Here is a 17,674-nt window from a genome sequence, read left to right on the forward strand (position 1 = left end):
TGGACAGAAAGTTTGAGTAACCGATTACTCAAATGAGTAACCCATTACTGAGAGCTGTTGGAAGTGTTTTTCAGATTTCAAAGTGAAAGGTTTTCACTCCAAACGAAATCTCTTCACTCCAAACAACTCATACACTTTTAGAAATCTTCAAAGGGTGTTTGTAAACTCTTATAAAGGCTCTAAACTCTCACACAAAAGACAAGAGAATAACACACAACTTTCATACAATTTTCTCTCAACTCTAAAAAGCTCTCACACTTTTTCTTAGAATTTATCTTTGAACTTTTTGCAACTTGTTCTTAAACTTTCAAGTTAATTTTGCAAAGTTGCTTCAAGTGTTTCAAAGACTTTTACAAAGAGCATTATATACTTCTATATATATTCAGAGTTTGGATTGCAAGTTACATAAGTTTCATACTTGTAAAGGCAATCTGCCATAGTTGAATATTCTTCATTCTTGTAAAGAATTCTTTCTTTCACGGGGTGTGAAAAGAAAGGGGAATAGATTTACTTGGAAAGGTGTTTTCCAAGGGTATAAAAATTAGGGAGTGTATAAGGTACATAGAGATCTCGGGGTGAGATATTGTAATTACAACTCTTAATTCTTAGTTCAAACATATAGAACTAGCACCCCTGGCCCTTATTGTGGATCAACTTCATAACTTGGTATGACAACTTCTTCAAACATATAATGACATCGTCCTTGTTGTTTTGTGAATAATCAATTTGTTTACAATAACTACATGGTTACAGATATTAAATAAAATAGCCATAATGAATTAAAATAATATGAAGTCCACTTGTACAGATAACAACAAAAGAAAAAAAACAAGATAAAAAATCACTAGCTAGAATCAAACATAATGCACGCACAGTTTCATAAGAGAAATATCTATAACCTTCAACAGGTCACCCATAATATTCTTAATTTATGTTGAATAAATTGTACATTTTCAAAAGTTTATTGTTTAATATAAAAAGTTATGATAGGTAAAGTAATATCAAAAATAGAGCTTCATAAGAGAAATATTGTGGAATGAATGATTTAAAGTGTGATTTGTATCCAAAAATTTAACATAAATGTAGTGTAACCGCCACCAAAATTGTTATTAAACCATGACCTATATACTATTTTTAATGTTTATTATTATTATATATCGTTTTATTTCTATCAATTTGGGTGGCGGGTAAACATTATGATGATATTTGAAAAATATTTTAAGTACCCCATACTTTTTTAAACCTTTTTTTCAGAAAAAAACAATATGATAGATAGTATTAGACCGTGAAATAATAAAAATGGACACTCTAAAAATTTGGCATGTTTTGTTTATGAGATCTTTTTGGTAAATTTGACAGTGATTGAGACAAATTATCAGGAATGGAAATTTACTCATAGTAGATATAATTAATGTTTTGGTAACTTACCATTCCTGAACCTATTAATGTTTTGATATTAATTTCATATATTATTTATTATATTGAAAATATGATTTATATTCACTCCTCATTTTTATGCGATCCAATTTTATTATGATCCTTTTTACAATAGTTCATTCAAAATGTCTAACGCATTAATTAAGTTTTAGGGAAAATTAATTAATATGAATCTTTCAAAATCATGTAAAAATAACTGGAGGGAGAATGTTCTTAAACAAATTTGCATTTCTATTATAGAAATGTGTCATTTTATCAAAAGTTTTTTTATTCAAAACATAATATGGAGCGAGCGACCAGTGTAACGTACATGTATACTCTAATTAATCTCTAAGATATTCCTTGTAAGTTATTGAAAGTTGGTCCACCGTTTATTTCAATTTAAATTATTTTATGATACTTATGGAACAAGTGTCTTTATTTTTATTTTTTAAACTACTTTTGCGTTTTTATACTGATGTGCACAAGTATCACAAATTACTTCATGGGTATTGAAATTAAAAATCTAAACTATTAAATCAATTTCGAAAATTTTATTATTTAAGTAATCAATTATTTAGAGCAAATAAACACAGAAAATAAAACAAATAATTGGACAATGAGAACACAGAAGAGTCTCAATATCAAAGTTTTACAAATTCAATTTAAAGAGACATTATCCATCACTTCACAAGACCGTTGTTAAATCTTCTAGAATTAAATTCTTACAAAATAGTTTGCTAATGAAAGCACTACTCACCTCAAATTTCCTTCAAGAAATTTAACAACGCCCCACACATCTAAAAGGATGTTATTTCGAAATATTTAAATAAGACCTATTTTACACTGATGCACAATGGAACTATGTTAAAAAAAGGCTTTCAAAGTTGGAATATTTGACAAAAAACTAGGTCTAAGGTTAACCTATAACGTTGGTTATATACAATTATTTGTTAAATTATGGCTTCTTAAAAGCGTATTAATCTTAATAAGTTAGGGTTTAAACCATCTAAAAAGTCTCTTAAATCTAATATAATAGACTATTTAATTATATTGTATATTTATATTCTACTGTTTTCACAAAACTAAAATTATTATATGTTAAATTTGAATATAATAAATATAAAAAATTAATTTAATTGAATGCTATATAAGTTTATCTAAAATTAGACTCAATATATATCCTATTTAATGATCTATTTATTAGTTTATTTAAAGATCTACTAACATTGTAAGTTTTTAAATAAACTTATAAATCATAATTCTAAATAAGTCAAACTTGGTCCTGAATAAATAAAATAGTCAACATAAAATTATAGATTTTAACAACAAATAGTACAATAGACACAAAGTCATTAATTGAAATTCTAAAAATACAAAACCAAATAATACCATGTTCAAACCAAGTAGATTTTTATGATAATATAGTTTATGTAGTGATAGTGTAACATTGTTTTTAGTACTATCAAGGATATTCATTATCTTATAGAAAAAGAATATTGGACCGTCTGGACCTATACTCATTAAGGAAGATATTACTGACACACCCAAAAGAGATATAAAACTTCCTCCTAATTTAAAGATGATCTTATGTAACTAGGAGAAAATTATATTTATCTTTTAAATTTACTTTTCAAATAAATATATTAGGAAAAGATTATATTTACCTTTTAGAGTTACTTTTCAAATAAATAGATTAAGATTAGAATTATCAATCCATAGATTGATAATTTAGATTACTATTTAGATTTAGATTAGAATTATCAATCCATAGATTGATTGATTTAGACTACTATTTAAGCAATGTTGACCCTCATTCAAGGGCATGCGTAAAATTGTTACCTCTTTATTTTTATACTTTAGCTTCTTAGAATTCTAATATTATTCTTTGCTAGGGTTACACCTTAACATTGGTGCTTTCATTCTTGTTCTCCATGCCTCCTAAACTACAACACTCACCTTCTTCTTCTACGCAATCCAACATGGATGATAACTCCAACGTAGCTGTGTTGGAAAAAATCTCTTCCATGTGTGATAGACAAGAGATGATGGAAAGTGTGCTAACCTGATTAGTGGAGAAAGTACCTCATTTAAACACTGCTAATCCATAGTTTTAACTATAACAACCTCCTCATGGGTCTCATCCATGACCCCCACATCCTCCTACATATGGAGCTAGATATTTCCCACCATTAGGTAATGTTAGACCTCTGAAACTACATTTACAGCCTTTTGATGGTTCAGAACCACAAGATTGGCTTTTTCAAGCGGAGCAATATTTCAATTTATACCAAGTGGCCCCATTTCAACGTGTGGAATTAGTGACATTCTTGATGAAAGGCAATGCATTAAGTTGGTATAAGTGGATGTTTAATACTAACCAACTTACTAGTTGGGAAGGATTCACAAAAGCCCTACTAATTCATTTTGGCCTTTCAGCATTTGAAAATCCACAATATGAGTTGTTTAAATTAAGGCAAACTAGTATTATTACTGAATATCAAACCAGATTTGAAAGGCTCTCTAATCAAGTTGCGGGTTTAACACAAGAGATGACATTAAATTGTTTTTTATCTAGTTTGAATCCAGAAATTGTAAGGGAATTAGCCATACAACAACCTTTTACTATGGCTCATGCAATAGGGCTGAGAAAATTAGTAGAGAGCACAATTGCAGCATCTAAGGCTTCTAGTTGGTGCCCACCACGCTCAAATGGGGCAGTTTCATAGGCACAAACAATAGGGACTACTAATACAATCATCAAGACTACAAACACATTACCCATCAAGTGTCTTACTGTAGCTCAAATGCAAGAAAGAAGAGCACAGGGACTATGCTACAATTGTGAAATATGTCACAGGGAATCATTGTAAACCAAAACAATTCTTACTTATGCCAATGGATGACCCAACTGACAATTTTCAACCACTTGAGTCTATAGTACCAGTGGAGGCTGATTGAGTGCATAACAACATATACCAATCTGAGGTAATTCACTTTCACCTATCAGATCAAGCTCTACAAGGAAATCCATCCCCTAAAACTCTGAAATTCCAAGGTACAATTTATGGCCAGATGCTGACAGTCTTAGTTGATACAGACAATTCACATAATGTAATGCAACCATGCATTTCACAATTCTTACAATCACCTATTTCACCAACACCAAATTTTCAAGTAATGGTGGGGAATGGCGAGTGAATTTATTGTACGGGGTTGTGTAAAGATACACTTCTACACTTACAACAATAAACCTTTCACATTCCATTCTACTTACTTCCTATACAAGGGGCAGATGTAGTTTTGGGAATAGATTGGTAAGTACATTGGGTCCAGTAACTTCTGATTTTTCAGTACCATCTATGACATTCACTCATGACCACAAACCTGTCACTCTCACTGGCCAAAATTCCATAACCCCAACTTTAGCTTCTTTTCACCAACTACGTCGCTTAACTAACACAGATGGAATTGCAGATATATTTTACATTATAGTAACCCCACAAACACATAACCCCACTCCAAAATATATGACCATATCTAACCCTATAGACCATCACCCATATATTCATTCCTTGTTAGAAGAATTCTCTACAGTGTTCAGTACTCTTATAGGCCTACCACCACCTAGACCTCACGACCATAAAATTATCCTCATGTAGGGATGGCAACGGGCATGGACGGGCACGGGTAGTAGCTACCCACTACCCGTTTCGAAATAGGGAGCAATACCCGTACCCGCCCATACCCGTACGGGCACCCGCTGCGGGTTGTTTGCGGGTATTTCTGTGTACCCGCAGGTAAAACGGGTACCCGCGGGTTTTCGATATTTTCATTGAATTTCTAATTTCCTATTTCTATTATGTTTTAAATGAGATGAAATTTAATTATTTTTGTGTATTTTGAATGAATAGTTGGCAAAAATGCTAAATCTAATGAAATTTTCTGTTTTGGTGGTTTGCAATTCTCATTTACTTAACAAAAAAACATATATTTTTCTTTGTAAGATATGTGTGTTTTTACGCATGAAATAATATTTGTAGTGTATTTCAACACCAAATTAAAAAGATGTAAACAATGTACAAAGATGTAAACAAAGTAAAAGGAAAAGATGTAAACAAAGTAAAAGGAAAATATGTACATAGTGTAATGAAGGTTATGATAGTATATTTTTTATTTTAATTAAAAATAATATAGTAATCATATACATAACGGGTACCCACAGGTACGGGTACCATAATACCCATACCCACCCGTATGTACTACGGGTATTTTTAAAAACCCGTTTTTAAAACCCGCGGGTACCCGTTTGTGACACGTACTCGTGCCCGTACGGGTTTTACCTGCGGGTACGGGTTTTTTTGCCATCCCTATCCTCATGCCTAATACATCACATGTTAATGTAAAATCCTACCGTTACTCACACTCACAAAAAGAAGCAATGACCACACTATTAGCAGAAATGTTACAAGCAAGGATTGTTGTTCCTAGCACTAGCTCATTTTTTTCACTAGTGTTATTGGTAATAAAAAAAGATGGGATTTGGAGATTTTGTGTGGACTATCACAACCTTAAAGCGATTACAATTAAGAATCATTTTCTTATTCCTACAATTGACGAACTTCTGGGTGAACTAGCTGGTGCAACTATTTTTTCTAAGATTGATTTGCGATCAGGGTACCACCAGATCCGTGTGGACCCACAAGATACCCACAAAACATCGTTCCACACAACAGACAGTCACTATGAATTCCTAGTAATGTCATTTGGCCTAACAAACAACCCATCCACTTTTCAAGTAGCAATGAATGATTTACTCATACCTTTTTTACGCAAATTTGTTCTGGTTTTCTTTGATGACATTCTGAATTATAGCCCATTTTTTAAGGATCATTTGCATCATTTGAAGTTGATTTTAAACCTATTAGCATCCTCACATTTTTTTGCAAAAAATCAAAGTGCTAGTTTGGAGTTGCTTGTGTGGACTATTTAGGTAATATTCTGTGTGGTGAGGGTGTGGAACCAGATCCAGAAAAAATTAAAGCAATAATGGAATGAGCCACACCATGATCGATCATTGCCTTTTGCGATTTTCTGAACCTCATAGGATTTTATCACAAATTCATCAAACAATACACCACTCATGCCTATCCCCTCACTGATTTACTAAAGAGTGGTAACTTTACATGGTCTACAAGTGCAGAATTAGCTTTTATAGAAATGAAAAAAAAAAAATCATGTCTTCTGCTCCTGTCTTGGCCTTGCCGAATTTCTCTAAAGTTTTTGATGTGGAAACAGATGTGTCAGCAATCACTATTGGTGTCGTATTATCACAAGAAGGACATCCAATTGCATTTTTTAGCAAAAAAATGTCACACATACACGATGTCTTTCATGTGTCATTGTTGAAACCATTTGTTGGCCCTACACCACCGGTAGCAACCACACAACTGTTACCATCAAGTGCTACAACTGAAAAACCCAAAGAAATTGCTATAACGGATCCAAGCAAGGTGACCCCTGTTTACATCCCAACCTTGAGGACAAGGTTTCTCACAAAGGGATGAGCAATGTTGGGCCGTCTGTACCTAGGCCCAAAAGAGATATAAAATTTCCTCCTAAATTTAAAGATTATCTTATGTAACTAGGAGAAGATTATATTTATCTTTTAAATTTACTTTTAAAATAAATAGATTAGGAAAAAAATTATATTTACCTTTTAGAGTTACTTTTCAAATAAATAGATTAAGATTATAATTATCAATCCATAGATTGACAAATTAGATTACTATTTAGATTTAGATTAGAATTATTAATCCATAGATTGACTAATTTAGACTACTATTTAAGCAATGTTGACCCTCATTCAAGGGCATGAACCACTAGTTCTATGACCAATAGCATCATACATGTGCTAAAAATATCAAAATTTTAACTAAAAATAATATACACGAATGATGTACTCGAATGCAAAAAATTAACACCCGTCACTTCACGTATATTAAACTCAACTTTAATTTCATAATTTTGAAAATAAAATGTTTCACTTATAAATCTGAGCAGTTCTCAGATTTTGTAGATTAAAGACATTTAGCAATAATTTTATTCATAAAGAAAATACAGAAACCTAAACTAGGACATTGTCTAACTGAAAATCCCTTGTCCTGGTGACAATATTTTTTTGGGATCAAATTCTGATTTTCTTCCTTCAAAAAGTTGCCACTTGGAACCAAAGTGTTGCACCCATCCTTCATTGGTTTTGTTTCCAGTAAGATATTCCCTTATCTCAATACCATTATCCTTACATAATTGTAGTATTTGTTGATTTTGAGTCTGAATAACTCCAACATTATCAACATCAGATGATACTAAAATACCTGTAGTATAGAACACATCTTCATCTGCTATAACTGCTGACATCCTATCATCCCACCTATTAAATGATAATAGATAATGATGTTAGTAACCATCATATATATACAATATTAATATCATGTTTTAAATTGCGATTATGTTTATGATTATGGCTACGCTGTGTTTACTGCTATTGTGAAAAATTACAGGAAAATATGCTCACAATTCCGATCATCATGTTATTGTAGAGACTTTCACTATGCAAGAGTATTGTGACCATAATTACGATTATGAAGTGTGATTTTAAACATTGATATCAGTTAATTGATGCATAATCTAAAATTTAAACTAGTGTTTAGAAAGTAAACTTACTTGTTTCGATTCATAGGATAGAGTATAAAAATTCCACTAGAAATATTTTGCTTCAGAATAATGCCCTTAAAGACACCTTCATTAAAATCTGATATTCGAGAACTTGGAATAAACATGTTTAACCAAGGATGAGGAACATCCCAAAGTCCTTTTGACCTAAGGATTACTTCATCTGCATGAACTCTGTTGAGAAACTCCTCATATGACACATCCTTTTCAAATTGAAATGTAGGAACAAACTTTAACCCTTGGACCAAATTTTCAACTTCCTATTCAACAGAGAACAAGATAAATGAGTTAATATTTATACATAACAAAATTAATCATAAATTATTCACACAAAAAATAAATCCTAAAAAAGGTTTCTAACAAAATAAAGATCAGTTTTATTGTGTTTCTCACAATTGTGGGAAAATATGATTAATGTACCCACAATTGGCGATCATGATATATTACAGATATTCTAAAAATACAATATTATGATTACAATTATGATTGCAGAGTATAATTTAAAACATAAATTCTAAAATTAAGATATGAAATAACCTTGTCCACTTGTGCTTGAGAATTATTGTCATAGTATTTGACTAGCTCTATGATGTAGATGATGCTATATTGATTGACCAATGAAGTTATCCTTGGCTGGTCAGGTTCTGGATAAAATGAAAGATCTAATGGAGGCTTATTCATCAGAAGAAAGCCTTCTACATAATCTGCTGCATTTGTATCATTCCTTTCATTGAAAGAAATTAAATGTTCTTGATCTCCAGAAAATGCTGAGAAGTCATTGTAAATCAAACGAAGCCATTTCACCTGCATGCAATTTAGACTAAGCACCATCATGATTATTTAATTATCTCTAATGAAAAAGAAAAAACTAACATATTATTTCTCAATGTGAACCTTTTCGTACAAGTATATTGAAAAAAGGTAGTGTATTTATATTTTATTATTTTCAACTATGCCAAAGCCCAAAAAGCACAATTTTTTTATATATATCTACACATTTAAAAAAAATAGTAGAATTATATTATATTTAAAGTGTATGGAAAAATTAATCTTAAATTCAATTAAATTAAGTGATACTTAGCTAAAGGGAAGATATCCACTTACTCTAAGAGTTACTCTCTATCCTAGCCATCAATTATAGGAAAATCCAATAGTTTGAATTAGTTAGTAGATTTAAATCATTAAATGTTCATAAAATTGATGATTAGGATGAAAAGTAAGTTTAAAAAACTTAACATCACTCATAACTAAATATAGATAGCCCTTACAGGAGCAAAAGTTCCAAAGATCCAAATGTTTGCATTAGAACTTACCCTAAAGTTTTTCTTTTTTCAAACAAACTGAAAGTCATTAAGCTTTCTTACAGCTTGAGGTGGGGGATCATACATTATTTGTTATACTATTAACAAATCTATAGGTAATAGAAAATAATAAAAAATAATCGATGCATATGTAGAAACAAAAGGGAAAAAAAGCTTTTAATTTGTGATGCTTCTGATTTGCAAAATGCTGTGGTGTTTTAATTTGTGATGCTTCTGATATCAATACCTCAAATGAAGAAGAAACAGAGTTAAAAAAAAAAAGATGATGATGATACTTGCCCTAGTGGGTGCAGGTCCTAGAGCAATTCTAGCTCTTGTTATGATCCCAAATTGACCTAATCCTCCTAGAACAGCATAAAATGTCTCTGAGTTGTTCACCCCAGAACAAGTTACAAAATCTCCTTTCCCTGCAAAATCCACATATGAAGTTGTATATTAAGTTTATATATGAAAATTTGATTTAATCTTTCTGCCATTATTATTTATCTCTATCATTCTTTAACCACAAAAATAGTAAGTTATTAATTACCTTATATCTTTCTTATTACTGTTTTTGATATTATGGATTGATTAAATTAAATAGTGACATCTCAAACTCTCTACAGTATAAAAAAGACAATCAAAATATTTAATAAAGACAGATAGAGAAGGAAAAATACTTCATAATTGTAAATGTTTTATAAAAAAGACAATCAAAATCTCATAAATGATATATATTATAATAAAGACGGTAGATAACATTTGTTCGTTTCCGACATCTTTGTTTACTCTTGTATGGTAAAAGTGAACAAATTTTCTATAGAATCAAACATGTTAACGAATTTTCTATAGAATCAAACATGTTAACGAATTTTCTATAGAATCAACAAGTAATAATTTGGATAAGTAGGCTCATATTGTATCTATTATTTATCTCATCCTTATTATAAAGTAATTTAAAGCAAATTACACATCATTATTATAAACATATTATAACATTATAATTTAACTTTTAAAATTTCCTCAACAAGTTGGCATCTTTATTGTTTCTTATTAAATAAAAAATCAAATCTAATTAAAATAATAAATGTTCCATAAAAAACAAATGTTAATGGATTTTGTATGAATAAATAACTAATACTTTTTTTGGGTACATAAGTAATAATTTGAGTAAGCAGCTTATTATTTATCTATCTCTCATCCTTATTATAAAGAAAATTAAAAAAACTACCCATACCATAAAGTGTTAAACTTATGAGAGTGATAAGGTGATGGGAAGACTAACACTATGTTTGGTTCTATGAAAAAAAGAAGAAAGAAAAGAGGAGGAAGGAAAAGTGATAGAAAATATTATTTCCATCATTCGATGCACTAAAAATGAGGGGATAGAAAGATAAACATGAGTCCCACACAAAAAGTTTTCCTCCCTATTTTGTGAAGAAAATTAAGAAAGAAGAGAAAAACATCAAAATTACAAATTTACCCTTCACCATGAATGAATTTAAAGAACCACAATCTATGTGAAAAATATATACAATTTAGTAAAATTCTTGTTTATATTTATTTTGATGTGAAATTCGTTAACTTAATTTTATTTTCGTTGCTTCTAAACGCAAAAATAAATAATAATTGTATATTGTCCGAAATGAAAAGAAAAAAATAAACATAATTACTAACAAATAGACAAATAATAAATAAATTAGAAAGACAAAACGCAAAATATATAGAAGTGAGATTGTTAAAAATATAAAAGTGATTGTAAAAAATTAGTTATACTTTACTTAGATACATTGGTGAGAAGAAGATATAAGATGTTAATGATTTTTATTGAATTTTATAAACATAAATTATTATATTAAACTTAGTAACTTAAAAATATTAATCAATATTATTAAAAATAAATTATTTAGTTATGTAATTTGCAATATTAAAAAATAGTATTTAAAAATTAGACATATTTTATAATTATATATTGTCATTTTAAATAAATATTTAGTTATGTAATTTAGTTATATAATGAGGGCACTTATGTCATTTTAAATATATTATGTTTAAATATGCATTTTCTTTCCTCTCACTTTTCTTCCATTTTCAATCATACCAAACAATAAAATTATCATCTCATTTTCTACAACTTTTCTTTCCTTTAACTTTCTTTCATTCCATTTTCTTTCCTTCCACTTTCCTTCCTTAACCAAACATAGCCTAAGGTAAAAGGTCTAAGAAATAGAGTGAAGAAAGTTGAGGATTCGAGTCTCACCAAAAAAAAAAAGAATCATAAGATAGTTTGATAGCTAGGGTTAAGAGCTTAAAAAATAGATTGAATAAAAATGAAGGTAAGGATTTGAGTTTCAAATACAACAAATATTATTATACTAATATTTGCCTATAAAAAATTATTTAACTTTTCTTCAAAAAAATTCCTTAACCATAATCTTTTTTAATGCACTATGTGGTCTGATAGCATATATAACATATGTTTTAAAATTGTATTCTGTAACCGAGATTACAATTACAATATTTTAGTTTTGAGAATTTTCACAATTACATTATAAATAATTTTCCAATAAATACAACATAATTATAACCACAAATTAAAACATTGATGGAGAAGTTAATTAAGAAAATTGAGAAAGTCTCATTTAATCGAGATAACAATTACAACAAATTTTCAAAATGACATTATGAATAATTTTCTGTAATTCAGGTAAATACAACATAATTGTAACAGCAAATTAAAACACTGATGGAGAAGTTAATTAAGAAAATTGAGTAAGTCTCATTTAACATACCAGTGACAACATCCAATTCCAAGACATTAGAGATCTGAGGTCCAAATCTGAATGTTTGGCCACTGATTCCAGCATTAGAAAGAGTGCCACCAACAGACAAATACAAATAATCAGTCCAAGAAAGAGGTGTGAGTCCACGTTCAAGTGTTGCATGCAACACATCAATCCAAATTTGTTCACCACCAACATCAACATATTCATCATAGACTATAATCCCAGACCCATTTCTGAAATCACCTAACCTAGTCATATTCACAACCACACCATCATGTGCCATGGCTTGTCCATCTACTGAGTGACCTTGCCCTCTAGCTGCTATGGTGAAAGGTGTTGGAAGTGAATTTGAATACTTTATCAGTTCTATGATATCATTTACATTTGATGGTTGAAGAACTGCATAAGGGTTTTCATTAACTATGTGGCCATAATCAATTGAGGCTTGTGAAAGGATTTGAGCGTCATAACTAAGCTTTGGGGCTAGGTCTTGTGGTGGTTGGAAAGGTGAAAATGGGTTTGGTTGTCCCTGTGTGAGAACTACTATGCTGGTTATGCATAGCAGAGATAATGCTTTTGAAAAACTGAAGTTATTCAATGCCATAGTTTTGGGAGAGAAATAAGTCAGTTGAGTTTTGTATGTTCTATTGTTTTGATTTGGTGAATATATATATAAAGATTTGGAAGGAAGAAAGATTATAAAAAAATTAAAACAAATATCATATCTCAATTTGGAGTTCAAATCCGCTCCATTCTCAAGAAAATACACAAGATTCTTTGTTTTGGTAATGAATTATATATGATTCTAATCCTTGTATAATGTAATACTATTTTTATGCGATTGTTTTTTATTTTATTTTATTAAGGAGTTAAAGAAGGATAATGAATCACCCATAATAAATAAAAAATCTTTTTAATAATGAGCATTTAATATTGATTACCTAATTCATATATACAAATATTTTTAATAACAAATCATTTTTTTTTATAAGCGAAAATGTATTAAAGAATCACAAGAGGTGCTAACCCAATACAAGAGAAAGATCATAAATTGATCTTTTTAGACGAAATAGAAATACAAGCAATTGGGTCATTACACCAATTAGCAAAGAGTAAAGAAGTTAGAGCAACTTTTGATTGAAACCAAGATTAAGATCGGACTTGAATGAGATCCATTATGTGCATAAAACTCATTGGCTTATTAGAGAAAATGACATCATTCCTCATAATCAATATAGACCACACAACAGCAAACCATATCATCCTCCACATCTGAGAACCACTAGTTCTATGATCAATAGCATCATGCATGTTCAATGATTCAATGATTGTTGTAGGTTTCGGCTCATCAACTTGAAGCCACAAATGAACACCTTTCCAAATAGAAGAAGCAAACTCACAAGATAGAAAAAGATGGTCAATTGACTCGTCATGGTTCTTGCAAAAATTGCACTTCAATTCCTCAGTCCTAAGAATAACTTGCCTTTTGAAAAGCTAATGTTAAAAGAACTATGATGATGAATCACTTGTAAGAAATGCTCCAGGTTACATAAATTGATATGATGTTCTATTTTAAATGGTATAACTTTTGAATGGAGAGTTGCGAATGAAATGGTAAAACTCTTGAGAAAAAGTCTATATATAGTGTTTGATGGAAACACTATACTGATAAGAAGAAGGCTTGAAGCATTGTCCATATCTCTGCTCAGAAAGGTTGCTCTGTTAGCCATTAATAAATGAAGAGCATAAAAAGAAAGAGAAAGAGATAAAAGAGTTTCTCTATTGACGAAAAACAACATACAACATCAAAGAAAGAGGATCGTATCGTCATGAATAATGTTTGATAATATATATTCATTCTTATTATACAAAAGTTGTTTCTTAAGATCCATTTACACATGATTTCCATGATAAACTTTACATGTACTTGTCATTCTTTAGCATAGAAAGAAAGAGAAAGAGAAAGAGATAAAAGAGTTTATCTATTGACGAATAACAACACACAACATCAAAAGGAGGATCATGTCGCCATGAATAAAGGTTGGTAATCTATATCCATTCATATTATGTTAAAACTATGATTTCTTAAGATCCATTTACACATGGTTTCCATGATAAAGTTTACATGTGGTATGAAAGCATTGTACTTAAGAACTTATAGTTTCCATTAATTTTGATTCAATTCTAGATAATGTTTTATGACACGTTCTTGAATGTTTAGAGAACTCAAATATGATTTTTCATCTTTTGCATAATGTCCTCTCACGTGATATTGGAGGTGGTTCAACGATATTTTTAGAGTATGCAATGGAATGCATAGAAGTAGCAGAATGCACAGAAACAGCAGATTCAGTATCACTATTAGGTAGATTATTGGATGCAAAGAGTTAGGATTATCCCTAGTCATACACTAAATGCAACAGTAAGAACCATGTAGGGCAGTAAGTGAAATACATGTTAAATTTCGGTGATCAACCAAAACTTTGCATCAATAAAATTCTAATACCATAGGAAACATCCACAAAAAGTTTCAGGACAAAATTCAAAGCCTAACTAATTTAATTAAATACTACAAAATCAAAACAATTAGAAAATTAAACTTGTAAAATAAAAAAGAAATAGTAAACAGACTCTTTTTGAATTTTCAGGGTGGGTTCTATAGACACAGTGTGTAGAGAATGAATCGTTGTATTTTTATACCTCAAATGGATATATAATATGTCCAATTCTGATTAAGGGTTCCAAAGTTATTACCAAAATAGACAATCAACAATAAAACTACTTACTATAGACACAGTGTGTAGAGAATGAATCGTTGTATTTTTATACCCCAAATGGATATATAATATGTCCAATTCTGATTAAGGGTTCCAAAGTTATTACCAAAATAGACAATCAACAATAAAACTACTTACTAATTGTTTGTATCTCACAACCAGAAGCAAGGTGAATGACTATGATGCATCCATTATTCAATATGTGATGAAACAATTGTGGAAACAAAGTTTCATGCAAAAATTCCAACCACAATTATATTAACCAACATACACCCGAATCAACCAACAAACAAATGGCTAAACAAGACAACATACAACAAACAGTAAATAGAACAGGCAGTTTTTGGAACCCAAACAAAGTGGTTATTCTAAGACACACACTTAACTATACTAAGAACCTTTGACAAGAACTGATAATCCCCAGCAGCTGCGCCAAATTTGATCGAGGTCGTACCCGATGCAAATAATATAACAATAAAAAACTGTAGTACTAGGAAGTGACTCCTAGGTCGTTTCCCAAGCATTATCTTTCAAACAAAGCTTCAAACACTTTATACTCACACACAAAAGGGGTTTTTTGTTATTAGATGGTATGAAACATAAACAATTTCAGAAATAGTAGTAAATAAGCAATGTGATAAAATGATTAAATATCTTTGGTTCGTTTGTTCACAACTCAATCCCTAGTTTCAAAAGATTATTTTCAGATTCCAACCATTAACTTTCGAATTTGTTGAGAATCAATTAACTAAGCGATAATAAATTCAAAGTTCAAAAACCTAAACCTCTAACTAAGTGAAATCAACATAAGCATGAAATGATTAACAAATTCATACGAACTAAGCATTCATGCACTAGATAATAAATCATCTAAGGGAAGATAAGTTCAACCAACCAGTTTCTAAGCAATGGAATTAAGCAACCCGCATTCAGAAATAAGATAGAAGAAATCAACAATAAAGAAACCGGAAATGCATTAATAACAAAACCTCAAGAGTTGTGATACATTACCAAAGGAACTTAGTCCAGAAATTTAGCCATCTATGATAATGGAAGAACAACCCGAAAATGAAAAATGAAGAAGAAGTGAAACCCTAGCAGAGCAAAAAAAGGGGAAAACAAAAAATGACTTGTGTTTTAAAATGAGGGAAAAGTAAAGTGTGTGTCTTTGGAGTGGGAATCCAAATTTAACCCCTCCAAAACACATAAAACAAAAATGTGCTTAAAACATGGGCCCAAAACTAAAACCAAATTTATAAATAAAAACTCCTAAAAGAAAAATATAATATTCACTTCAACACATATCCTCCACTTCCATAATGTCCAAAATGTCATTGGTGCCAAATATGATCTGAAAAAATGATAATAGATTTAATCAGGCCAAATAATCTCAAATTAACTCATTTTAGAAATATCAGTACCAAAAAAGTCTAAAGCATTAAACCATGTGAAACAAATTCAATTAGGCATCAAGAATCATCAATCATGCTAAATTAAGGTTATGAATAGTATGTAATATATTGTTCATCATAGACCAATTTGAAAAACTCTCCTTACTTGAGGATCTCAATCAAGGCTAAACCACTCATACATTCACTCAGGTTTCATGAACAAAAGTTATTTTCTAATGCATATCTTTTTAAGAAGCATTTACTAGTAATTGATCATGCAAAACTCATCATCTCATACCTCACCTTATCATCCCATACTACATTCTACCAGTCATCTTTACCCGGAAAAAACACCACAAAATAAACTCAAGTAAGAATTGTATATATCATACTTCTGATTATGCACATTATGTTTGATATATATCATATCATGAATTTGTATTGTCACATGAGCCAAGTGGGAGAATATAAGAAATGCCTCATGTTACATGAATGGATTTGTTGTTCTGTTTTGAATAGTGTAACTTTTGAATGGAGAGTTGTGAATAAAATGGTAAGACTCTTGAGAAAGAGTCTATATATAGTATTTGATGGAAGCACTATACTGATAAAAAAAATTTGAAGCATTGTCCTTATCTCTGCCCATAAAAGTTGTTTTATTAGTCATCAATAAAGGAAGAACATATAAAGAAAGGGAAAGAGATATAAGAGTTTCTTTGTTGATGAAGAACAACACACAACATCAAAAGGAGGATCATATCGCCATGAATAAATGTTGATAATTTATATCCATTCTTATTATGTGAAAACTATAATTTCTTAAATTTATTTACACATGATTTTCATGATTAAGTTTACCTCACTTTCATCTCTTTCTAGGGTTGCGATGAGAAATTGGATTCGAAAGCTAATGATTCTACTAGATAAAGCAATTTTCAAAGAAACAGATTTAGACATGTTACTTACTTGGATCCAGCAACCCTTTCACATTTGTTTTTTATTTATTTTATTACTTGTATGTGATTGTTTAGTTAAAAATAATTAACTTGTATATGCAATCGCTTTAATCTGTCTTGCAATTTTTTGGGTGATTTTTTAATTAGATTTATATGCTTTTTACACACAATATTATATGCACTTTGTGTTTTGGCACACATATCTCTCATACTTAAATATTAGATATTACTTTAGGATAAGAGGGACATTTGTTTTGTCAATATTGAGATTGAGTGCCTTTAATATTAGCATAACAGGCCATCTAAATTTTC

The 17,674-nt window shown here is 30.1% G+C and overlaps 1 protein-coding gene across 1 annotated transcript; it reads right to left on the reverse strand.

Annotated features, from left to right (window-relative positions):
• Positions 1-7,555: 7,555 nt before the first annotated feature.
• On the reverse strand, positions 7,556-12,842 carry LOC109338365 (cytokinin dehydrogenase 3-like). Its single transcript, XM_019575580.1, has 5 exons — positions 12,245-12,842; positions 9,753-9,880; positions 8,689-8,955; positions 8,143-8,411; positions 7,556-7,849 (listed from the first exon to the last, which is right to left on the reverse strand). The coding sequence occupies exons 1-5, from the start codon at positions 12,840-12,842 to the stop codon at positions 7,561-7,563; spliced, it is 1,551 nt and encodes a 516-aa protein (XP_019431125.1). The 3' UTR covers positions 7,556-7,560.
• Between the last annotated feature and the right edge of the window lie 4,832 nt (positions 12,843-17,674).

The sequence above is a fragment of the Lupinus angustifolius genome, unplaced genomic scaffold, assembly GCF_001865875.1.
Source record: "Lupinus angustifolius cultivar Tanjil unplaced genomic scaffold, LupAngTanjil_v1.0 Scaffold_22_100, whole genome shotgun sequence".
NCBI classification, from domain to species: Eukaryota; Viridiplantae; Streptophyta; class Magnoliopsida; order Fabales; family Fabaceae; genus Lupinus; species Lupinus angustifolius.

Coding starts and splice junctions, on each gene's coding strand:
- LOC109338365 (XM_019575580.1), bottom strand. CDS start 12,842: ATGGCATTGAATAACTTCAGTTTTTCAAAAGCATTATCTCTGCTATGC. Junction 8,956..9,752: donor TAGGACCTGCACCCACTAGG/GCAAGTATCATC, acceptor AATTGCATGCAG/GTGAAATGGCTTCGTTTGAT. Junction 7,850..8,142: donor TATCCTATGAATCGAAACAA/GTAAGTTTACTT, acceptor ATCATTTAATAG/GTGGGATGATAGGATGTCAG.